The 25,920-nt window shown below is 41.0% G+C and overlaps 1 protein-coding gene across 20 annotated transcripts in view; it reads left to right on the forward strand.

The window, feature by feature from the left end:
• EMCN (endomucin) overlaps positions 1-25,920 on the forward strand; it is a 184,628-nt gene that overhangs the window by 141,035 nt on the left and 17,673 nt on the right. For all 20 annotated transcript variants that reach the window (XM_039542624.1, XM_039542623.1, XM_039542609.1 and 17 more), the window contains 5 exons: positions 10,390-10,419; positions 14,389-14,442; positions 16,274-16,369; positions 18,218-18,242; positions 19,093-19,160. In XM_039542624.1, coding sequence (XP_039398558.1) covers positions 10,390-10,419; positions 14,389-14,442; positions 16,274-16,369; positions 18,218-18,242; positions 19,093-19,160 — 273 coding nt within the window. The remainder of the gene's footprint in view (positions 1-10,389; positions 10,420-14,388; positions 14,443-16,273; positions 16,370-18,217; positions 18,243-19,092; positions 19,161-25,920) is intronic.

Raw genomic sequence — 25,920 nt, forward strand, 5'->3', positions numbered from 1 at the left:
GCATTGTAATAAGCAGAGAACTCAGATTTACACTGTCTCCTTCTACTTCCTACATCAAATTAAGTCTCTTATAGATCTGAGTTATGGGTTTTATCAAACCCCAAATCTTTAGCAGGCTCAGTGCAGCTCTTCCATTTATAAGCACTGGCTATATCTGAATGAGTCAGCCTCTTTGGAGGATTGGCACAAGATCTCCATCTGTGTAGGAGATCCAAATACTGTGTATTAGACACAAGGCTTAGATACTGCTTCAGGCCCCAAATCGGCTGTTGAGATTTAACTGTAAAGGAAATTACAGATTGAATTAAGAGAATCTCCTCCTTAGGTTGCCTCTTTAGGCTCACGCGGGGTCCAGTGCAGAGGGCCTGTGAACAACTTTTTGCCCACTTCAGCCCTCAGTATAAGCTTAAGGGCCTGATCCAAAGCCCACTGAAGTTAATGGGATTCTTTCTAAATAACTGCAATGGGCTTTACATCAGGTTTGAAGCAAGGCATAAGTACCCCTTCTGACTAGGGATGTAAATATTGTTTAAATAGCTAGCTGTTCAAACGATAAAAATTATATCATTTAACTGGCTGACCCATTAAAGGGCTGGAGCCGCTCCAGCCAGCACGCCGGGGTTTAACAGTTAGGGTGGGTTAATGGTAATACTAATACTTACCGGATAACAGTTTAACCATTTGATATTTTACATCCCTACTTCTGACCTGAGCAGCTAGCCAAAAATTCAGGGTCTAATAGGTCGTTCCAGTTCAGAGTTAAAATTAGTGACACTGAGACCTGATCTACATTAGGAACTTACATTGGCATAGCTACATCTCTCAGGGGTGGGAAAAATCCTTGCCCCTGAAAAATGTAGCTAGATGACCTAACCCCCGGTGTAGACAGTGCTAGGTCAACAGAAGAATTCTTCTGTTGTCCTAGCTACCACCTCTCGGGGAGGTGGATTACCTATGCCAATGCGAATACCCCTCCCATCGGCGTAAGTACTGTCCATGCTGAAGTGCTCCAGTGGCGCAGCTGCAGTGTTTTAAATGTAGACATACCCTCAGGTATTTCTTTGATGCAGTTTTATTTACAAAGAATGTACCAAGTCCTGTGTCTCTCTGAATGCAGTAGGAATCAAAGTAACAAGAAATAGTTTCTATTGCTCACAGGCCCAAGCTTCTTTTCCGGCAGCACTCCTGACCCAAATAACCTCTCCCCAGGTTTCTTCCAGGGTCCCATGCTGTGCTTTCAACTGCACCTACAGTGACTTTTGTGGTCTGCCCCTGAGTGTGTGTGTGTGTGTCTCTCTCCTCTGTGTTTCTGCATGTTCTGCCTTTCCCCTTCACCCTGACCCAACACATGCACTCACACACCCAGACAATGCTCAGCAAAACACCTCTGCCCAAACTCTTGGGCAGGATGAGAACCACTTTTGTCTTGGGCGGGGGGCTTGTGATTAATTTATCCTGACAGTATTGGTAATTGAAGAGTGTATTCATGCCCAGTCTCAAGGAGCTTTTAACTCTGTTTCACCCAGCTCATAACAGTACCTTGGCCATCCCTCTATACAGGAGTGAATTTCGCCCACGCTGAATAAATTGTATCAACAACGATAAATGAAGATTATGTTCTCTCACTGATCCTCCACTGTGAAATATACATGTTTCCCAGAACAGTCTGTTCTCACAGCAACTAAATATGAGTAGAGTCCTTAGAACTGGGTTGCTGCCAGTAGTGAGGTGACTCTTGGAACATGTGATCCCTGTGGGATTACAGCTGTGTGTGAGCCCTGGAGCCACCCTTAGCTAAATGGGCAAGTGGATTCCATGTCACTGTAACCCCAACAGCACATGAGTCACTCAGTACAACTGGCTGGTGTGGAGGTTTCATCTTTGAATCATTAGGTACTGGCCATGGCTGAAGGTAGATGACAGACTAGATGGACAGTGGGTTTGTTATGGTCTGGTGAGTCCAATGTTTCTGTCTGGTTTACCTCTACTGTCTGTTGAGGAATCTCAAACTACCTATTTGGTGTTCTTTTAATGCCTACTGGTCCAAATTTTGCTATCATTTACACCCTGTACAAATCCACTAAAGATGATGGTTTTGCTTGCATGAAAATTAAGAGGAAAATTTGGCCCACAAATTTTAACACCAAAGTTTAATGAAAAAAATCATACAAGAGTCCAAGATCAATCCAGGCTGCTGTCAGCACAGTTCAAAATCAGCTCTTAGAGGCGAGCAGGCACTATTACCTAGCCTTATGCACTTCCAGCAGAAAATGGTTCTAACTTGGACTAGATTCTCCAAGAATAGAGTAAGAAAGAGCCCTAGCCTCCATTGGCTAATAGAAATATAACAACTGATGTGAGCTCCAGCTTAACACAGATGCATATGTTTCAGATCTCAGCAATCCTTCAGCAGCTGTTCAAAGCAGATGGATCACCACATACATGGATGCTATGAACTGATCTGTTAAGTTGTTTAGCTGTAGCTTTGGAGATCACTGCTGCTTGCTTTCCATAGTACCTACTGCAGAGTAAGATGTAAGAGCCACCACTTGCTTTCTTTCCTTGGAGATGGGAAAGTCCCATCCTTTGAGCAGCTGATAAAACTTTATTAAATATGATGGCAAACTGATAATGAAAACTGGAAAGTGACACTGGATTTTCAAATTGCAACAAAATATGGATGAAATCTTGAACTTTGGCTAGAGATGGAGGAGTGGTAGTATTTGCCAGGAAGAGTAGCTAACACCTTTGAGATCTCCCATAAATGGCTTATTCTCTGGTTGGAGCCCTATAAAGTATATCTGTTGAGAGAGATGCATTAGCTGAGCATGAAACTAAGTTATGGGCCGATTGTAGCTCTTTGATGTGATTAGATTAAACATGATGAACTTCATTCACCACTGGATTATTCCTGTCTTATTCCAGTGTGATCATTATTCCTGTCTTATTCCAGTGTGACTCTGCTATACACAGGTATAAAACTGAAGTGTAAACACAGTACTTCATCTTGTCCAATGTTTCTATACAATGAAATATTTACTTGGTCACTAAAGAAAATGTATAATCATCAGCCTTTTAGCAAGGATGTTTTTGGTCATTTTTAAAGGACCTTATCCAAGGTCCATTGAAATCCCTGGGAGTCTTCATTAATTTCAGTGGGTTTGGGACAAGAGCCACAAGGCACATACATTGTTGGAAATTATTCTGATATACCGGTTTGCTTGACAGCCTTTGGCAAATATGTCATGCCCCGTATGTAATCTTCAACTTTGATATAATGCAATATAAATAAATCACCATTTTAAATTAAGGGTATTTTTTTCTTTTAAGTAACACAGGTAAATTCTACAGGTTGAAATGAAATTGAAACAATGGATTGATAGATGTTGGGGTGTATTAAGTTATTTATACAATTATGTTCTATAGTAAAGTTTGCGAGGAAAGTTTTATTCTTTTTTTGGTTTTTGTAAACACAGAAAACTCTGCTTTGCTACTCTGCTGTGAAGCCCCATCAGCCTGGGGACTACCTTTCCCAGGATTCCAGCTGTCTGGCTGAGAGAGAAAGGAGTCTTGCCCTTTCCACATTTAAGACTCCTTTATTGGGCCCTACGTAAAGATAGTAGCCACCTTGGAATTGCTTTTCCAATCACACCTTTGTCCCTTGCTTCTGTTTGCAGAAAAATCACCTCAATGAGATGTGGCTCTGGGGACTCCTTTAGTCTCAAAGAGGCAATACACCTCCACTACAGCCACAGACCCATGAGTGCCACCAGTGAACAAGTACCAGTAAAACCTTCATACGACCCCATCTCATCATACACTGTGTATAGGTTTTAGAGCTTTTTTAGAAATGTTACTGGTTGTTTTTGTAGTTCTCCTCCTGTAAAGTTACCATGAATCCAATTATTCAGAGATCAAGGACCCCACAGAAACCGTTAAATAGCTTTAACAATCATGTGAATTTACAGTTCATTATCTAGTGCCCCTCTAGAGCTAAAACAAATGCTGTGTATCTCATTGAGAAGCTGGGGGTCTCCATTTCCAGTGATATAAGGCTTCAGGCCCCCATTCTCCAATAGGGGCCAGACTCTCTGGTTGGACTACATCTCCCATAATGTACTGTTGCAGTTCAAGCATATGGGAGACTGCAGTGCATCATGGGCAATGTAGGCCAGCCCAGGAGAATGAGCAGTTCAGGTGGACAAACATAATATCAAATTGATCCAAAATAAAATATTAAGATTTGGTCTCACCAACCAAAATAGTTTGATTTAGCTTTACTCAACTTGAAACAAAATATTTGTTGTTTTGATTTTTCCCAAAAGGAAATGGAACAAATTTCTGCAAGCTTGAAATTTTCCCATTGAAAGTATTTTTGCAGAAACTACATTTTCTTCACAGCTTCCAGCGAGCTCTCCCAGCAAGCTTAGGCCGTGGGAGGCACATCTGAGAGAGCTGGAAAGCAGCTGAAATGAGTGGGGGAGCCTATATAAGAACTTCAAGGAATATCAGAGACCAATAATACTGTAATGTAGTGATTAAAGTAGATTGAAACAGCCAACCCAGGAGTATGAGGGCTCTGATAGTTCTGCTTACCCAAGCCAGCAAGAGGAAGGGGAGCTCCCCATGGCTTTTAGCAAAAGAGAGCAAGCTCCACTCTTGCCCCCCTCTCGCACACATTCACCTTACTTTAACCCTTCCTCATAATATACACACTAATAGACAAATGGTACATTCTGAGATGCCTCCAGCTGAGCAAATGAGCACATCCTGCTAATCATTCTTCTGTTTTTAAGCAGATGAAGGATATTTATGGGGTGGATTAGAATCCAGTTGAATATGAGCAATACCAGATAGCGTGCCATTTTATTTTTTTATTTAAACAACCAAAGGATGCATGAGATGGTTCCTGAAGGACTCATGGACTCTGTAGGTTAAGGCAATATGAGGGTAGATCCACCAAGCAGAGTGTTAGGATTAAGTGATCCCTACTATAGGCTGATTTAAGATATAGTCAAATGAATTGACTCCCTACAACTATGAGTATCTTCATTGTACAGATCAGACCAAATCCCACTCACTTAAATCACAGGAGTAATCTCCCTAAAACCAACAGGACAACTCATGTGAGTGAGGCCACAAGGGTTTGATCCTTCATTTACACAAGCAAACTACTATACAGAAACTCTTATCAGAGTCTTTATCTTAATGCTATTGCAGTGGCTGCAACTTCTGAGCAACAAGATGCATGTGACAATCAATTGAGGAGATTGGGATATGTCAAATGTAGCAAAGTTTTGTTTTACATAATTATAGATCTAGACAGAAAAGTATGGTCAGTCCAATGAGGAATTTATAAGAATCTCTGTCCTACTCTGATTTATATGGCAATAATCCCCTCTGAGAAATCTGCCACGTTTGTATTTTAAGCATTTGTTTTGCTTGTGTATCAGTTTCATGTGGCTGCCCTCCAAAATTGAAGAAGTAAACTACAGGCTATTGAGGCTATTTAGGTAGAGGACCTTTGAGAATACAATGGAAGGAGGTTAGTTATTGGTCTCTTTCACCATCTGTCAATCTTCTAACCATCTCTGAATTGATTGAGTCAGGTATTTTCAAACCAAACTGTGGTCAGTTGTGCCAAAAAAATTGTTTTGCTCACCACCCAACAAGGATTGAGCGCAGCCAATGTTGTACACTTCATTTTTCAATGATGAATCTGGACGTCTTCCCAGATTATTTATACAGAGCATCTGCCCCTCTAATTTACAGCCCCAAAGGAAGAGGTTGACTAGGAACAGACAGAACAACTACAGTATCTGTTACTCCTGCCTTTCTTCCCATCTCTCTTTCTGTAAAACAGCTGTGCATGACCCCTCCAAACACCTGTCTGTTGGCTGGATATTTAAAGAATACAAACTGAAAACATCTACTGCGTTGGCCACCTTGAACATGTGGGTTTATATACCACTGCTGAGCCACCTCCAGAACAAACAGGCCAGTTGTTTGACTGGAGATGGAAGGAAAAGAGAGAGGGTAGGGATCCCAGATCCCAATTCTTTTTTTTTTTTCCCTTCTCTTCACTATTCTCTATTTTCTCTTTTCTATTTTGGTAGAATGCAGATCACATCTGGAAAAGATACTTCATAATAATGGTCATGAGTTAGGTGATTTTTGTAATGCCTGACTAAGGTGGGCTGCTAAAGTGGGTAGTATCCCTTTAAATAGTTTGAGTCCTCTAATGCCCTTCACTGTCTGTCTCTAAAGTGACCAGAGATCTGTCAGAACAGCAGTGTGCATTATTCATAGATTCCAAAGCCAGAAGGGACCATTGTGATTATCTAGTCTGACCTCCAACATAGCACAGATCAAAGAACTTCCTCCACAATAATTCCAAGAGTGTGTCTCTTAAAAAAAATCTCGATTTAAAAATTGGCAGTGATGGATAATCCACCACGACCCTTGATAAGTTGTTCCAATGGTTAATTAAGCTCTTTTTTTTTTTAAATACATCTTCCAGGCTGAATTTGTCTACTTTCAACTTCCAGCCATTAGATCATGTTATACCTTTCTCTGGTAGACTGAAGAGCCCATTGTTAAATATTTGTTTCCCAGGTAAATACTTACCAGACTGTAATCAAGTCACCCCTTAACCATCTCTGTGTTAAGCTAAATAGATAGAGCCTGGTGCCCAGGCAGCATGCAGCAGAGATCTTTGTGATGGATCTCAAGGTTTCAACCCTTCTGCTGAACCCTGTGGGTGTCAATATGAGGCCACATGATGGGATTTCTCTTTTTTTCAGTTTGCTTTTTTAAAAACCTAGGAAATTACACACAAAAGCTGCATATGTACAAGAAGGCCAAATTAAGGTTGCATTTCCTGACTCCTGTGTGCTTAACTTTGTAACTTTAGTAATGTTCTTTTAAAGTAGGGTTTGGGGACGGGTAATATGTAGGTAGATCTGTATGTTTATTTTGATCCCACTCTTCCCATATGATTCCTTCATACTACATTTGTGGTGTAGAGACAAACACACAACAGCAGTCATTCTATGTAGATAAATTCATGGTGGCTAAGTCCATAAATGGCTATTAGCCAGGATGGGTAAGAATGGTGTCCCTAGCCTCTGTTCGTCAGAGGATGGAGATGGATGGCAGGAGAGAGATCACTTGATCACTGCCTGTTAGGTTCACGCCCTCTGGGACACCTGGCATTGGCCACTGTCGGTAGACAGGATACTGGGCTGGATGGACCTTTGGTCTGACCCGGTACGGCCGTTCTTATGTTCTTATGTTATGTTATGTTTTAGTGAGCATATTCTGGCTATTAATACTAATGTTTATAACCAATAGCACTTATGTAGTGTTTCAGGCATTAGGTATGGTAAGTATGCTTGTATGGTAAGTAATATCTGCATTTTATAGAGGGGCAGTGTAGGACACCAGAGGATGAGTGAACTGTTCAAGATTACACTTGGAGTAATTCACCATTATGTAGAGGGCCAGCACATGGGCAAAAATGACCAGGGCCGGCTCCAGGCACCAGCTTATCAAGCAGGTGCTTGGGGTGGCAACTCCGGAGCAGGGCGGCACTTTCAGGTATTTGGTGGCAATTCGGCAGAGGGTCCCTCACTCCCGCTTGGAGCGAAGGACCTCCCGCTGAATTGCCGCAGATCACGATCACGATCACGGGTTGTTGTTTTTTGTTTTTTGAGGGGTTTTTTTTGGCTGCTTGAAGTGTTCTCCCACTGGTTTTTGAATGTTATGATTCCTGATGTCAGATTTGTGTCCATTTATTCTTTTGTGTAGAGACCGTCCGGTTTGGCCAGTGTACCTGGCAGAGGGGCATTGCTGGCACATGATGGCATATATCACATTGGTAGATGTGCAGGTGAACGAGCACCTGATGGTGTGGCTGATGTGGTTCGGTTCTATAATGGTGTCCCTTGAATAGATATGTAGACAGAGTGGGCAACGCAGTTTGTTACAGGGACTGGTTCCTGGGTTAGTGTTTCTGTTGTGTGGTGTGTAGTTGCTGGTGAGTATTTGCTTCAGGTTGGGGGGCTGTCTGTAAGCGAGGACTGGTTGTTGTTTTTCACACCACTAATTTATCAAGCCTTGTGTCCTGCACCATCTGTAGCTTCTGAATATTCATTAGAGGTAGCCCCCTTTCAATAAGCCAGTTTGGAGACCACCAAGACAAGGATGATGACAGTGAGGTGCACACCAGATAGAAACAGTCAGCTAGCCCATGTTGGGAAGCCTCTGTCGCACTAAAGGGTCAGCATTCCACTAACAGTATATAAAAGGGGAGAGTTTCAAAGAGGAGTTTGGTGCCCAACTCCCATTGACTTTCACAATGCACATGTGAGAGAGTTTAACAGTGTGTCATAAAGACCACTGTTGGGTGTGATGACAATCCATGGCTCCAAATCTGAAATATTCACTAGCCTTCTTAATTTCCAAAGATGTTCTAGTCTAGACATGGCACAGCAGCATTCTAACAAGAATAGGAATTACTGTACCACACAATTACTGGAGTAAATGTTGCATCTGACAGTAATAGGTTAGTAAGCATTATGCATGATGCATTTTAAGGTCCATTTCTTCTTCATTAACAATGCACATTACTCCTGCTGCTCTGCAGACTACTAGCCAAAAATCACTAAGCTAATTAATGAATATTCATTTTTAAAGGGTTTGTGACACTTGAGGGTCTGAAGTAACTCGTTACCTGTCACAATGAGGCACTGAAGACACTTAAGATGTTTGCCAGTTAAATGCCAGCTATCTACTGAAAGGCACGTACTCAAGTTGTAGTCTCAGGACTTTTTAGAAATATATTAGTTGCAGCAAACAGGCCCTTGGCTACAGCCAAACAGCACATAGCACCAGTGGCTTTACGCTTCTCTGATCCTGCTGATGCTGTGCAAGGTCACTTCCACCCCCACCCAGTCCCATAAGCATAGGAGATCTGTTTGTGTCACACCAGCTAGGAGTCAGCTGGCAGTTATGGAGAGAATGGGGCAAGGAGGAACAAGGGTTACAGCAATATGGTCACATGAGATGGTCAGAGGTGGACAGGAGCTCTTACATCACTGAGAACACAATGATTAAACTCTTACTACTCTTGCTCTTAGGCTAAGATTAAGCAATTAGAACTGTGTTTTCTTTTTTAAAAAAAAACTGCATTGTACACAGTGCCTAATATTATCTTCTAAAAACAAGTCGGAGGGCTAAATCTTCTGAGGAGCAGAGCAGACTGAAAGCCCTCAGCAGCTCCATACCGTGCAGGAGAGATCTCTGTTTGTTCATAACATGGCTAGAAAGCAGAGTTGCTGGGCCCAGGACGGGCAAATACTGCTGTTTCTAAAAGTTTCACTGCGCAGATTGTAGGTAGCAGAAACATAGAGGAAGAAGTGGGGGATAAAAGAGAAGAAAGGGGCTATTTGTTTTGAAAAAGAACAGTATCTAAATAGAAATGTACATGCTTTTATTTTTTGCTTCCCCTTTTTTTGCCACCGCTCCAGTGTATTCTGTTGCAATACAGACTTAACCTAAAAGACAGGTTGTAACAAGGTAATTCTACAATAAGTAACCTCAATGTATTCTGAATAACTTTGCGCTAGGGATCTAAACTCTCTTAAAACAAGAAGTTGAAATTCACACCCTGTACATGGGTGAACCCAAAGCCTATGTACTACTTAAATCCTCAAAATAGGCCTGGTGCTGGCTCTCTGCACAGGGTGAATTTCATCCTTAGGGAAATCATACCTACCCACATGTATCTTCGGGGCCCCACATGTATTCTTTGTAGAATCCATTGGTCTGACCAGAGCTCTTTTTGCTGAGCCTGGAAAGAAGAGAGAAGCTATCATGTTGAACAGAATCGAAGAGAGTCACAAAGTAGCCAAAGCCTTACATCTCAGCACTGCTTTGTGTTACTACAGTGATGCATGGTGACGTGCGCCCATGATGCTGTACTGGGAGAGCCTACGCCAGTTACTCTGTAGCTCACTCCCATGCAATTCACTGAATAAGTGGCTATCTAGCTCCTCATGGATAAGTCCTACTGATTTAGAATCTTTCCAGTTGTAGCTTTCTAAGCATCATGCAAAAAAGCTTTGCCACCCTTAGTGAAAAATGTTCACTGCAGCTGGGATGGGCATTCAATTTAAAGCCTGTTCCTCCATCATATAACAAAGAGTTTTTAAATGCAAAACTTTTTCAAACAAAGTAAGTTTCAAATTCTTTAAAGCAACACCAGCTTTTGGGGTTTAATAGTTTCTAAGGCATGCAAGCAGTTTCCTCCAAGTATCCGCACAGTACGGTGCCACTAATCTTAAAGCAACTGCTAACCATAGTGTTCTTTTTGTCTTTTTTTTATAGGCTCACACTGGACATCACCATTAACACCAAGTAAGAGTGAGAAAAGAACCTAGTCTTTACACGTTCATTAAAGGGAATTGAATGCAGGGAGGGGAGAACAGAATGAAAGAGGAAGCATACATATAAAGGACACCAGGAAGCTCCAGGGAGAGAGAATGAGTTCGAAGTATAGCACTAAAATGGAGAGGAGACATATATTTGTTGCTGTAAGAAATAGTTTCTCCTGATAATTCAACTGAACATAATATTACAACAGGAGACACTGAAAACATACAGGGTACAGGCACAAAATTAAAGCTCTCTAAAAAGGCTAAAGAGAGATTAGGTTGGAGTGGAAAATTGATACAAGAATAAAATATTTGCCAAGATATTCTAAGATGCTTATTATAGTCACTGTTAATTCTTGTATCACTTTTCTTTTAATTAGCAAGTACTGGCAGATCTCAGGGGGCAATGGTTTTCTGTGCCAGCTACTCAGCCGGTATTGTCCTTTTGACCGCTCTTTGGAGTTCTGTACGCTCTTCTTTTGTCTCTTCCAGCTCTTTCTAGAACTTCCCCTCCTGCAACCAGGAGGACTAACCTTCTCCCCATACTCCAAGACTTGCATAGATCATTTTGTGTTTGTTAAACATCTTCCAAATTCACATTCAGACAGGGAGTATAGGTGGGTGGGCCTGGTGGGGGGGAGAATTTTAGCTAATAAAACTGATAATTGAGTACAAGTTTGTATTCCTTTACCCATTTTAGCCTCTTAATAGAGATCCCTTTTAACTGTTGCAGTTCTCATTGAGAGTCTCATATATATAAAATGCCATGTGATTTATCCTACTGGTCCTGTAAATGGTTTATTCTTCAGTCAGTCAGTCACATAAGTGGGTGTTACTATGCATCATTTAATGAAGTGAGCTAGAAGAAAACACAAGAATGAATGAAGATCCTTAGCTTCTCACCTCAGAACACGCATGCCGAGTTCTGGGGACCACGTTTATTGTGACAAGCCTTTCTGTTCAATTTGTTTCTGATCCTGGATTTAAACAGTATCCATGATTAGTTGAATTTGTGCTTTCTGTTTGCTTGCCTAATTCGTGCTATAGCAAGTACAGGTAATGTAATGAATGTTTTGATAATATTCCTCTGAGAAATCTGAAGAGATAGCACTGAATTATGAAAGTTATTAGAATTATCTCAGGCTCTTTATGATGGCTTATGAATTCCATTCCTGCATTTTCACTTCCCAGCAGACAGACACCCCAGAAGAGGTAACTTGTACTTTGCAGAGATAAGGGCCTTGGATGATGATTATCTATATTATATTATAGCACTTAAAGATGCCATCAAAATCAGGGCCCCTTTGTGCTAAGCACTGTACCAGTACATAGTAAGCAATAATCCCTGCCACAAAGTTCTTAAAATCCTAGACAAGGCAGAAATAGGATAGGAAGGGAAACAGTGAGATTAAGTGACTTTCCCAAGGTCACACAGCCAATCAGTAGCAGAGCCTGGAATAAAATCCAGATCTCATGACTCCCAGTGTAGCTGCTGCCAACCAGACATGTTGTATGATAAACATTCCCGTGAACACCTGTTGTTTCAAGTTATCTGGAAAATGCAACAAACCTGTAATATCCAGCAAGCTTGTAGAGAAGCAATCCTGTCCCTTCTCCTCCCCTTCAGGTGAAGGCAAGGTACTATTTTATAGTTGAGCACAGGGTTATGGGTAACCTAAGAAGAATAGATTAAAAACTGAAGCTTCCCTCAAGATTGGCCTTGAGTTTGAAATTAGTACAGCAGACGACAGCCCATGCTTTAAGGCAGGGGTAGGCAACCTATGGCACACATGCCAAAGGTGGCACGCAAGCTGCTTTTCAGTGGCACTCACACTGCTTGGGTCCTGGCCACTGGTCCAGGGGGGCTCTGCATTTTAATTTAGTTTTAAATCAAGCTTCTTAAACATTTTTAAAACCTTATTTACTTTACATACAACAATAGTTTAGTTATATATTATAGAATTATAGAAAGAGACCTTCTAAAAACGTTAAAATATATTACTGGCACGCAAAACCTTAAATTAGAGTGAATAAATTAAGACTCGGCACACCACGTCTGAAAGGTTGCTGACCCCTTAGCTGGTTTTCACGCTCAGTTTGTTGTTAAAATTATATGCTATCCCTACAGGTTTACAGTACCAATATAAGAAAATGATAGTCTAGAGTTTAAGGCACTGGACTGGGCCTCAGGAGCTTTGAGTTCAATTTCTGGCTCTGCCACGGATTTCCTCCAACCTTGGGAAAGTGACTTAATCTCTGTGTGTGCCTCAATTTCCATCTATAAAATGGGGCTTTCCTTTTTCTCACTCTATTTAGATTACAAGCACTTTGGGATGGGGACTCGTGTGTGTGTGTGTGTGTGTGTTGTGCGTGCGCAGTATGTGGTACAGTGGGACTCCATCTTGAATGGAGCCTCTAGGGGCTACCATAACATACATAAAAAAGTAATAACTATACTATGTATTATACATAACACTACTATATACTCTGCCTGTGGCACATAATAGGCTAGTCTCCTGTGGGCTGTGCAATACCTTGGTCTACTTTTGGTTGTTGGGTTTAGTGTGAGGGTGATGTTGGTGGCCTGTGATATACAAATGAGTCGATCTATTGGTGCTTTCTGGCCTTCAGCTCTATGACTCCATGTGTTATTAGCTCTCTTGAATCCACCTTTCTCTTTTTTTTTTACTCCATTGTAGGAGAGCTGTTTCTTATATTGTATCTGTATGTAAATACTATGCCTTACTATGGGCAGGTGGGGCAATTTGCCCCAGGCTGCGGGCCCCACAGGGGCCCCCACGAGAATATAGTATTTTATAGAATTGCAACTTTTTTTTTAATCGAAGGGGCCCCCGAAATTGCTTTGCCCCAGGCCCCCTGAATCCTCTGGGCGGCCCTGCTATTGTTTTATTATTGTTAGGCACCTAACACTTTTTTTTAGACAGGCCATTTGCCCAGTTTATATGCTCAGTTGCAGTAATTGCACCTGCAGTTCTAGGTGCACAATACCACGTCTTGTGTGACTCAGACCTCCTTTTTTAAAAAATGTAGTCGTGTGTGCAGTGAAATGTAAGCACGGAAGCACAGGTGTTTGCTTTTTCTTTCAAATTCAGTGATTTTGTTTTTCTTTAACCTTTCTGCAGTGAAGTAATAAACTACTTGGGTAATTGATAGCTGACTTCAATTCAGATTAGTGCCCAAAGGTAGAAAACAGTGCTTAGAAAACGGATCCTGGAAAATCCCTAGAGAACTCCTAGTGCTGATTAAACTAACCAACCATTTCTGTCTATAAACACAGCAGAGAGAGCATTCATCTCCCACGAAAACACTTGACTCTCAAGAAAGTGGTTAAAGTTCTGAAGTTTCAGCCTGTTGTGTTCTTTCATTTATTATTGGTTTCTGCCTGTGGATTCTTTTAGTGAGACTTATCGTCGTTGCTCTTTTCGATGCACGTCTAATCTTCACCCACAATTGTATTTATTTATTTATTTATGCATGGCAGGAAATATGTGTACCGAAACACTGAACAGTACTGGAACTTCCTAACATTGAAAACAGTATGGTGTGCACACTCAGAGAGAGAGAGTGTGTGTGTGTGTGTGTGTGTGTGTGTGTGAGTGAGATTGAGAGAGAGAGAGGGAGGGAGCATGCAGATGGTCCCAGGGCTGGATGCTATGCTACATTCACAGTGCACATTCCTGATGCGTATTTTCTCCTAGCCCACAGCAGATTCCCCTCAGCTAGACTCCTCCCCATTGCAGAGTCCAAGTCACCAAAGCAATTTGTCAGCCCAAATGATACCTTCTCTATAGAACACATATGTCAGTGGTGGGGCAGGAGGGAAGGAGCTGTGCTCCTATTCCAGGACTGGTTGCATAAAATGAAAGAGGGGGTGCTATTATAAAACAAGGTCTGAATTAACCTGAGAGATAATTTGTTTCTTTGCCAATAGGTCCTGGCAGTCCTGGTAGCAATGACAAACAAGCGGATAATGACCAGTATTCCAGTGAGTATATATGTTTCTTCATTCTCTGTCTTTAGAATTTGCTGGTAGAAACTGGTTTTAGGTGAGTGAACAGCAATGAAACAAGAAGCCTTATCTCAGTCCTTCCTGGATTATGGGCCCCATTACGAAACCGATTGAACTGTCTCTGTTATAAGGCTTTACTCATAGAGAAGCAGGGCTTAATGAGCACTGAGCTAACACTACTCTCAACTCAGAGCAGCGCAATTATTCCCATGGACTGAAGGCAATGGGACAGGAGTGAAAAAGTGACCTGGGGAAATGCAGGACTAAATTGCTTGCCTTTCACATACCTTTAATTTGGCACTGAGAGCGCCAGTCAAGGCACAGGGTAAATGTGTGCAGTCCTAGGTTGTATTCTCCAAACTTCTTCAAGCAGTTGGTCTGAGGGTGCTACTCCCTTTCTTGTGTATGATAAAACACATGTACATCTTGTGGGGAAGTGTTATTGCAGGTCTGCTTTCTAATACCCTTCTTAATATTTGCTCAGCTATATGCACATTCAGTTTTCTCTAAGATCTAAACTTAGCTCCAGTGCAGATGTAGCTATATTTTAAATCACCCCAAGAAACTTTTTGGAAAGGATCAACTCCATCCTTGGTGGAGCTATGAAGATTCTACTTCCCCATTTTATCCCCCTACCATGGAGGCCCTTCTAAGTGGCCACCATCTTTTTTTAATCTAGATCAGCTCTTCCTTTGGATCCAGGTAGTATCACTGCTAGTACTTCACCTATCAGAAAGACTGCTATTGAATAATGCAAAGTATCCCCCCACTGCTCTTCCCCAGAGTCTGAGCGATCACTCTTAGCCTGGAGAGAGCTGGCGGTGGTCTGGGAAATAAAGCTAGGTTTCCCAGAATCCAGACAATACCACTGTTTAAAGAGTGAGAGAAGGTTGCTGTTGAATTGATGCAGTGCTCTATCAGCTTGGGGAGTGCTAGTGTATGTCTGGGAATCTCCCATGTTGCAGGGCAGAGAACCCTCCTTTAGGCCACCAAGCTAGCCTGTTAAACTTGAACGTGAAGGATGGAGCCATGAAAAATTATAATTAGAGAGAAACTGGGCCATTTTCCAGAAAGTGTGTCTTATTACATAAATCTTTCCTTGTACACGTTCTTAGTACTTGGCTGGGAAACACCTGTCAGGAAACAACAGATGGTGGGAAATAATAAAAGGAGACAGCCTCATTTTTAAAAGAAATCTTTCTTTTTGTATCTCTGGTCATAGGTATTGTGCAGAATGTTACTAAATTGTGTAACTCCTACATGTCTTTCTGTGATTACCATATTAAAAAAGAAATAATCACTTTAGTCACTGAATTTCAAATCTGCCTTGTTTTGCAGTACATGATTTTTTTTTTAATTGTTCCTGGAACATGGGTGCTGAAAATGTATATTGGGGCTATTAACGCTCAAGGTGAACATTTTGTATTTTTATCATGATTAGAGTATTCCCACGTGGGGAGAAATTATAACCTTAATGGCCTAAAGACATGTGCATGTGAATACACTCTGTACTGTTAGGAGTCTGATATTTAAGACAGAGACTCCAAAATGATCAGGGATGGGGGAGGAAGCCACTAAATCTTTCTTTGTTGCCTAAAGCCCTGGTTTTCAAAAAGGCTGCAAGCCTGACACCTAGTGAATGCATGAGGAGTAACAAATGTAACAAGATTCAAGAGAAATTAATAGCTTCAGCTGTACTGATGGAGGAGGGGCTAAGAGAAGAGATTAATTTGTTTGATATTTATATATGTTTAAAGTTATGCCAGTAGAATGTGGTTGGTAAAATAATTTTCTCCACTTTTTGCAGATATTATTTTGCCAGTTGTGATTGCCTTGATAGTAATAACCCTTTCTGTGTTCATTCTGGTGGCTTTGTACAGAATGTGCCGGAGGAAAACCACAGGTATTTGTTCAACATTTTTCAGCAGCCAGGAAGTCTTCGATATATTACTCATTATTAAAGGAACATTGCAAATGGTTGTATTAAAATCTGACCTAGCATACAAATGTTATTGTATTCGGATAGATAACCGTGCTGATTTGAAAATATTTAGTCAAAAAAGGAATTAACACTTCTTTATTAAGATCACTATGGGGCATATGTAGGGGAGGAAACAACACCTGTTGTAGAACACACAAATCCAATATGTTTAATGCTCTCTCTTCTTTAGCCGTTACCTAACAAACAGCTGTGCTAACGCTGTCAATGACTCTAGTCTGCAGAGAGAAATTGCTTGGAAAAACAAGGGGCAAAATAAGTTGCATTTGTTGTTAAAATCAGCTGTGTTCATTTTAGCTCTGTTCAAAGCACAAGGGAAAAAATCAATTTTTCCTTTTTTTGGAGAGATCCCATGTTTATATTTTCCCTTGTCCACATAAAATCCCAGGGAAAACAGTATTTTCATCAATAAGCAGTGATTTGGACAGAGCAGTCTGCCACCTTTTCCAGTATTAACCATAAAATATTGAGGCTCACAGGGGGAAATAACTTTACTACATTAATTTTGCCAAACGTATTGGGGAATGAGCTTAGTGGGCTAGAGGCAAATGCAATGCGTTACTAAGTAGGAGAGACAAATTTGAATCCATAATGTGGTCTCTCTGCTTTCAAGCTGGCAAGAGCTGGGAGCTCTGTGCAAGGATTTAGCTGTGAAATTCCTGGGGGCTGGAAATGTGGAGTTATAACAAGGCCTTGAAGCTACAGGCCAAGGTAAATAGCATGTTGTAATAAATTTTGAAAATGACAATGCAAACCGCAAAAACATAGAAGGGAAATGATTCCTTGCCTGGAAAATTACTGAATCTTCATTGCCAAGGAGTGAAGATTTTAGGTGGAGAGAATTTCTCTGACTTTCCCCCTGCAAATACAAACTCAATCAAAGCAAATTCATTTTAAAATTGTAATGAATATTTGTGGACATCTTTTGAAGTATTTGCCTACCTCTAGCTCACTAAACGTCCACACTCTTAAAACCAGTGCTGTAGAAATATATCTAATCTAACCCTCCCCACCCACCCACCCACCCACAGGATAAGAATAAAGAATGTGGAATACATAGCATGCATAATTCATTGTTTGTCTGTGTCCACTTCTTGTCAAGAAGGCTAGAGACTGCAACATGGTAACTTTGGAGTGTTACAGATATGAAAAGAAAGGGAAAACTTTTGTGTCTCAAATCACACCATGATGATACTGTCATCACATTGTACTCTGATGTTCTGTGTTGAGCCAACACCATGAAATTAGGATCAGTGTGAAAATACTGATACATGAGAAGCCCCAAACAAAAAGTTCAGGCCTCTAACTGTCCTTGGTGTGTGGGGACGGTGGGAGTTCCAAACATGGCATGGCTGCAAAATTAAGCTTGCAAGACCTGGAACAAACCCATGAAAACTGAGATTATTCTTTGATGGGCAATGACTGTAACTTGGACAATCTATACAGGGAAAACCATACAGCAGTTCCCTTTAGCTTCGTGGTCTTGTTGTGTGACCTTTTGTGAGTCATTTAATCCTTGTTCCTGAGTTTCTGTAAAAATTATGATAATTATACTTGGCCACCTTTACAAATCACGGTGACCCTGCATGATAAGTGCAAGTTGTTATTCCTGTTTGTTTGTTATTTTATTAATATTTGATGCAGAGCTACAAAATCTCAAAATAGGCTTCTGCTAGTCATGGCTGTGTTTGAGCTTCTTATTTAGCCCGCATCTAGGCAATCAGAATAACATATATTTGTTTCTTCTTCCAGAGGGACAAGAGACTGGAACTGAACAGTAAGTTAAACTATGCTCCTGCAGTCCTTTAAGCCTAGTCACATGGCTCTTATGACGGCAGCAATTTCTGAATGTTCTTAATTTTCTCCATTGAAAACTGTTAACACCCATAAAAATATCCAAAAGGGAAATGCCATTTTGAGAGTATGTATTTCAGGGCACAGTTGTGCCTCTTTGCTTTTTTTCTGTCCATTTCCTCTTTCTCTCCTTTTCTTTCCCATCTCCCTTCTTTTTTCTCTTGTTTCTCTTATTGTTTTTTTTTCTTTTGCTCTCCTCCCCATTCCCTAACTCACTAATTCACTTCCATTCAATTAGACTGCATTGGCACGATGAGCTGTACATGTGTTGCCATAGAGTAAAATTGAGACGGATCCATCAGGGTACATGCTTCTTGGGATGGCTGGAAGGCCTGCTGCTGACTCAGTGGGGTCGAGACATGTATCCATGAAGCTGAACTGTGTTTTGAGTGAAGAAACACAAAGCTTGGCTGGCGAGCTGCTTCTTGAACCTGTAGCCCTGTATGCCTGAGCTGCTTCTGTGGCCAGGTGTATTAGAGACATTGCAGGAGCAGAAAAGGAAGCTTCTGTCATCCCACAGCAGCTTCTCCCATTAGCCCTCTCCTCTGCACACCCACTTTGAGAAATGTTGGTTTAGGCCCTACAATCAGAGTGATGCAAGAAGACCTTTGTACCCATGCAAAGCCCTACTGAAGTCAGTGGGGATACCCAACATGACAGACTCCACCAGGATGGATCCTGTTACAGGATCATACCCTTAGTACTTTCTGCACTGACAAATATGCAGAAGTCTGATGCTAATTGTCTGTTCAACTGTCTCCCAACTAAAACAGAGCCACAACAGATAAAGAGGGTGTCAAACTTCTTTCTGTAAAGACAAAGACAACTTCTCCTGAGACGGGTAAGTGGATGCTTTTCTTTGACCGAAGAGGCTGGGGAGAAGAAGAGTTTGGATGTCGATTGATGTTTACATTGTCCCCGTCCCCTAAAAAAATCACAAAATGATTCCTTAGTAGCAGCCAAATAGTGACTTGAAGTAAATGCAGACTCTGTCTTTAATGAAAAATTGCTCTTGTCTGAGGAGATTAAAGCTATGTTTATAGCCTAAACCTAGAAACAACCATAATGACATTTAGTATTATGAATTTGCTCCATGCTAGGAGCAAGTTCAGTATTCCCCTGGAATAGCCATTTTCCCTGAGTAGAACTCCAACTGACCCAATGGTGTGGACAGAAGGTACTTTCACGTTGTCAGGATGCCACATATGGAATAAGGACCTAAAATGCGCATACTCAAGAACAACGGTTGCAGAGCAGCTGTCCCATTCAATAAACAGTGGTCTGCAATATCTGCAGCCTAAGCATTGCAGCATTGAGAAGCTGACTTCACTGGTTCTCATTGTCCCAGCTGAGAGAAATGCCAAATGGACGTAAAAGATCTGATCTAAAGCCCACTGAAGTCAATGGGAGTCTCTTTAATAGGCTTTGGATCAGACCCAAACATTATAGTGAAAATAATTTTTTTTTCAAAATTTGTTCAAATTTAATTTTTAAAACATGATTTTTTAAAGTTTTTGTTGTCCCTTTAAACACCAGTCATTAACAAGAGCCCAAATCAAGGAAAAGTAGTAAGTCTGAATAATTGATCCTTGTGACTTCACAAGAACACTTCTTTATTTTATTTATTTATTTATGGTGAGGGCTTGCATTCTTACGTAGAGCAGGGTGAACTATTAACATATTTGATAAATAATCCCCTTTTTCTGTTGGCAAATGATCTGTGAACAGACTTTGTTCATTATTCACAATCCTTCAGCAAATGGTTGCCTGCAAACTACTTGCTAACGTACTTTTAGTATTTGCTGTTTATAATCTACTGTTCAAGTTATGTACAGTCAGCTGTGTTTCTACTCTGATTGTATGACTCTCATCCCCACAAAGACCTTGGCTTTTAAGATGACCCAGTAAACGTTTCCAGGAGTGTAATCATGTGTGACCCATTATGCAGATATTTTTGTGAACAAAACTTGGCTGATTGTGAGTATTTGCAGAAAGCAAATAAAAGGAGTTGCAAATACTGTCTCCAAAATTCCTACTTTTGGTTTGAATTAATGTGTGCAATTACTTTTTTGCAGTATTCACCCAGCTCTGCTTCTATCACTCAACAGTCTCTTTTGTTACAAAATACTGCCCTCATTATGGCTTTACATTACAATTTACTCTGTCATGCGCTAACTTGATGTTGTTTATTGTAAATTATTGACATCATAAAATCCGAAGGAGGAAACAGAGGATATATATAATGTTTGTGAAAGGAATTAAACCTTTCTCGTTTTAAGCATAATAAAATAATGTTCCTATAGAACTTGGGGTGGAACTAGGAACTACAAGAAAATATTGTGAAATGCAGGACTGAGATAGTGATTTAGATCAAGACTCAGACCGTGCTAATCTGAATCCCAGTTACTGCACCAAAAAAAGCAAAACTTCTCATGAGAACAACTGTCCTCATGAGATTTGAGATTTCACTCCCTCCCCATCCCAATACAGGACCCTTCCTGACCTACATAGGCCCTTCCCCACGGCAGCTGTAGGCACTCGCCATCACAAATCTGCAGGGAAAGAGTTCCTCAAGTCTCCACCCTTCTTCCTCTTCCTGGAGTCTTTAATGGGTCCTGGCTGGCTGCTTCCCCACAGTGGCGGTTTCAAGGGGCTGCTACATAGCTGCTGCGCCCGCTCCTCAAAATCCTATGTGATCTTCTGGGGCCTGGTAACCAACCCAAACCACCTCACCCATATGGCAGCAAGGAGTGGTACAGTCTGCGGTCTACTGGCTGCACTGCAAATCCCATCGCTCCAGTTGGCCTGTTGCAATCAAAGAGATCAGGCTCCAAATGCTTTGCCTGGAGCAGTACCCATTTATCCTAGGCTGGCTGCAGAGCCACATTCCTTCACTCTCTAACTGACCCTGGCCTGCTGTTGCAAGACAAATGGAATCCAGGTCTTAGAAAACACAAAATTGAATTCCAGGGTTTGCTTAGGTTTTTTTTTTTAAAATGTGTTGTTAGAAACTGAGATCATAGGTGTATTTTAAGTGGATTGGAGGGATGTGTGTGTATGTTTGTAAAATTGCAGTATTTCTTTAAAAAGCTGCATAAAGCTTCTGGTAGTTACTAGATTTCTTGGACACCTACAGGACCTGATTCTTCCCTCTCACCAATTTTAACACTGGAGTAACGCCATTGATTTCAGTGGGTTACTCCTGTTTTGAATCAGTTAAATGAGAAGAGAATCAGGTGCCCGTGTTTTACAAGATGGGGCCTGAGGTCTTTTTAATCAGCTTCTAGATCACAGGTTGGCTATCTGAATTCCTTCTGTGGAGAGAATGCTTAATATTCTCTTTTACTGAGGTATGCTGTATGTTTGCTATATTTGGAAGATATGAGTCATAACCACTTAGGGAACATGAATTTCCCCCCTAGTTAATGCTATTCATATTTAATACACCTAACTCTTTTACTGATGAAATTCTACATTTTAATAAATTCTTAAATTAAACACATATCTGCAGGTATAAAGGGCATTTTTCTTCCAAGTTTCCTAAAATGATTTAATTAAATTAAATTAAATTTTTAAAAAAATCTGAAAAAGGGTCCATTCATATTACAAACCTGATGAAAATACTCCTTATTCACACAAGTCCTAGTCACCTCAAAGTATCTATTCATGTAAGAAAGATTTACTCACTTGAATACAGGTTGAAGATTTGGGCCCAAGGACAGTCATTTCATAATAGCACAAATACACAGAAACGTATGGAGTGTCAGACTAAGTTAGTGATTATACTAAAAACAATTACATTGTGAAAAAGTTATTCTGGAGCAATGTAAACTGTCGCAGTGCACCTGCATTCCCCCTCAGTGATCCAGCAGCGGCACCCACGTTTATGGTCCCAGCTCCTCAGCCATCAACTCTCTTGGGAAGAGACCCACATCTTTCTCCCTGGTGATGGAGTGTTTTACCAGGCTGCCTAAATGGCCTGCGTCTGCATTTTGCTTTCTCCTCAGAGGCTATAAACAGTGTAATTGTCCACAGTTATAGTTTACCACACAGTTCTTTCTAAGCATGTAAATTCATGTGAGAGCATCACAGAAAAAACATATTAAAACACAATAAAAGAACTTACACACATGCTAATAGGTTTACCAGGGTACGTCTTCACTACCCGCCGGATCGGTGGGTAGCAGTCTATTTCTTGGAGTTCGATATATCGCGTCTCATCTAGACGCGATATATCGAACCCCGAACGCGCTCCCGTCGACTCCGGAACTCCACCGGAGCGAGTGGCGGTAGCGGAGTCGACGGGGGAGCCACGGACGTCGATCCCGCGCCGTGAGGACGGGTAAGTAATTTGAGCTAAGGTACTTCGACTTCAGCTACGCTATTCACGTAGCTGAAGTTGCGTACCTTAGATCGACCCACCCCCCAGTGTAGACCAGGCCCCAGAGATCACCCCTCAACTCCAAAAAGGGCTCTGGCAAGTGATCCGTCTTTTGAATTCCACCAAAGGGTTTTCTTATGGTTAAAAGTTCATAACAGCTGCTGGCTCAGAACAATCACCACCATGAATCTGAGAGTCACCTCTTTGTATAGCTTAGGCCTTTGATCTTTTGAGACCAGGAATAGGTAATCAGGAGACAAAGGTGCTCTCCTCAGGGTGTCGTTTCCAAAGGCTGAGCTTTTGCATAATCAAAGGTGATACCTTTGCGCACCCCTCAACCTAGAGATTTCCTGGGAAACACACTTAACTTTGTCCCAAAATTCATTCTTGTCTGGCACATTGTTTCAAATAGTCCTTTGAAGCTCATCATCCTTCCCAGTGTTCACATTGGCCACATCTCCCCCATAGAGGAATTACATACAAACCCACATAGCACATCAACTTTGCATTTATAATACAATGGACTCCAAAGCTATTTAAGCTTAATTCAATAAGATCTCCCAAAGATATTGCAGGAAATTGCCATATCTGTCATATAAACTTTTATATGCATTCCTTTTTTTTAACTAGATTCAGGAAAAGCAACTCAATTAAAGACTCAAATAAATTTGTTAGTCTCTAAGGTGCCACAAGTACTCCTGTTCTTTTTTCAATTAAAGAGGAAATCATAGTATAGCCAGCTTCATTTTCACAAACAGCATTGAAAGGACTTCACTTTGGCTGCCATTGACTCTATTATTATTTTTATTGTGGTGCATATGTAATCTGCAAAAAGTTGAGGGTCTTAATCCAGGAAAGCAGCTAAGAACGTACATGTGTGAGTAGTTCTATCAAAGTCAATGGAGCTATTCAGTTTGTTAGTTAAACACATGCTTAAATGTTTTCCTATATCTTAATCATCTCTCAATGGTTTTAGATGTGTCTTGGCCTCAAAGTGTATATTCAACCAATGGTAATGCTTCTGTTGTTTCACTGATTGGGTATATTGTCACTCAATATTCCATGGAGGCGGAGTGCTTTGGGAAGTTTACATAAAGGGCTAATCTTGATCTTGTATTTGAAGTAAGCTTTTTCAATAAGCACAGTTGGTGTTTTTTGATTTATCCACAGCAATTTGGTGATGAGGAAGGAACAATGACTTTTTAGAAAAGAAATGAAAGTACCAGGAAACATTTTGCCCTGACATGCAATCCTGGAAACTCATTGTCTTCAATGAGGTTGCATGGATGGGATGTGTGTCAAGGCAGAATTTTGCATCTGGTCTCTGGCAATAGAGAACAAAGGAGACTGGCCTATTTCAGCAGTGCATTTGGATCATACTTTAAAGAAGTAATGAAGAATTTTAGAACATACAGGGGGATATCTACAAATAATGTTGAAAAAGTGCAGAAAATGTCTTCCAACCAAAGAACTGGCCCAAATACATTTCTTCTGCCAATGGGCCTTATGGCATTAGGAAAACCATGTAAAACTTAGTTTAATGTTCTCATCATTTTAGAAACAAATAAGAAAAATGTGTGTGCTGAAGAATATATGTCTATAAGGTTTGGATTTCATGTGAGAGTTTAGTAGTACATTAGAATACCTGAGAAGTGAGAGAAAGCACAAATGCAGCCTGTGGTGAAAATTTGACTTGGACAAGAACTTTGGATACTGTGTATAATTTGGAAAGCTTTACATGGAGCATGCAGAGATATAACTTTGCCACTCCAGACTGACTATGTGGCATGTGAAGGGCTCTGCATGCTAGCAACAAGAAGTCATCACATACTGTAGCATGCATCACAACAGTCAGCCAGGAAAATGGTGAATATATGCGCTTACGTTGGGTTTTCCTGTTCTAGGACTGAGCATTCACCACAGAGTTCTATATATGACATTTCAACTTTAGGCATGTTTCCAGACAATGCGTAATAATGCAGGATTTTCTGACAAGTGAGAGACAAGTACAGTCATCACCCAGATACAGTTGTCTAACATCTTAAAAACCCCAACATGACATCTTAGCTACCTCCTTTTGTAGTGGGAACTGGGTTCTCATCTACTTCGTTGTAGACTGTGTATTTATTAACCTCCCTAAAAGGCAATTGAAAGAAGTGAATCACAGATCTGTAGAAAGCCCTGAGGCACAGTATTTGGAGTGAGGATGTCCCATAAATATGAAGTGCACATGGTAGAACTGTACTGACACATAGATAACGGATCATAAATCATCACTCTGGAACCAAGCCTGGAGTAGCTGCACTAGCAGCTGTCTGACTGTAGCAATGGTCTTTGATATTGTTATCACACCAATATGATATTTAATATAAAGTCTCTGAGAATGTGGCAATGTAAAAGTAATTGCAAAGTTGCCTAGAGAAATCCAGACACCTGAATGTACTCTGATACACCAGGTGTCATTCCTTCCAGGGCCAGCTCCTAGCACCAGTGCAGCAAGCAGGTGCTTGGGGCGGCCAATGGGAAGGGGTGGCACATCCGGGTCTTTGGTAGCAATTCAGTACTCACTCCATGCACGGTCCTCTCCTTTTCTCTTGGGCTGCTATCCTTTTCCCCAAGAGGATGAATGCAACCAGAGGGAAATGGGACAGAATGGATGTCTGTGAATAGTGATTTCCCCTCAGCTGGTTCTTGTTTCTCCTTCCTGGTAAGTGTTCCATGATTCCTAGGTATTAACCACGTTGAAGGAAAGAGGCATCTCTCTGTTCAAGGTGCTCACGGATAGCACAATACAACATTTGAACCAATCACGAACCCAGAACACAGAGCCACACTCCCCAGTATTTCCCAGGTCCATTGTATACTTGAGCATCTCCAACCACTGCTTTTGGATATTAATAATACTAATGATCTTAGGTCTTCTAGTATCCAACGGTTGTAATTGAACCTACCAGGTTTCCATGATATTGCCCACAGGTATGTCCCATGCACAGTCATGTGAGCTACATATTCTGAAGATGTGAGATACTTGACAGAATGGATTTTTATTTTTATTTTGGTACTGTGGCCTGTGAAGTCTTTGTGCCATTCCCCTGTTTAACATGCTGTTCTCCACCATGACCTCTATGATCCATAACACACAACTTCCCTCTCTATGATAAAGAATGCTGCACATGGTGTCTGAAGGAGGTGAAGAGACAGTGAGAGTGAGAAAAATCAG

This window comes from Mauremys reevesii, linkage group 5 (assembly GCF_016161935.1).
Source record: "Mauremys reevesii isolate NIE-2019 linkage group 5, ASM1616193v1, whole genome shotgun sequence".
Lineage (NCBI taxonomy): Eukaryota > Metazoa > Chordata > Testudines > Geoemydidae > Mauremys > Mauremys reevesii.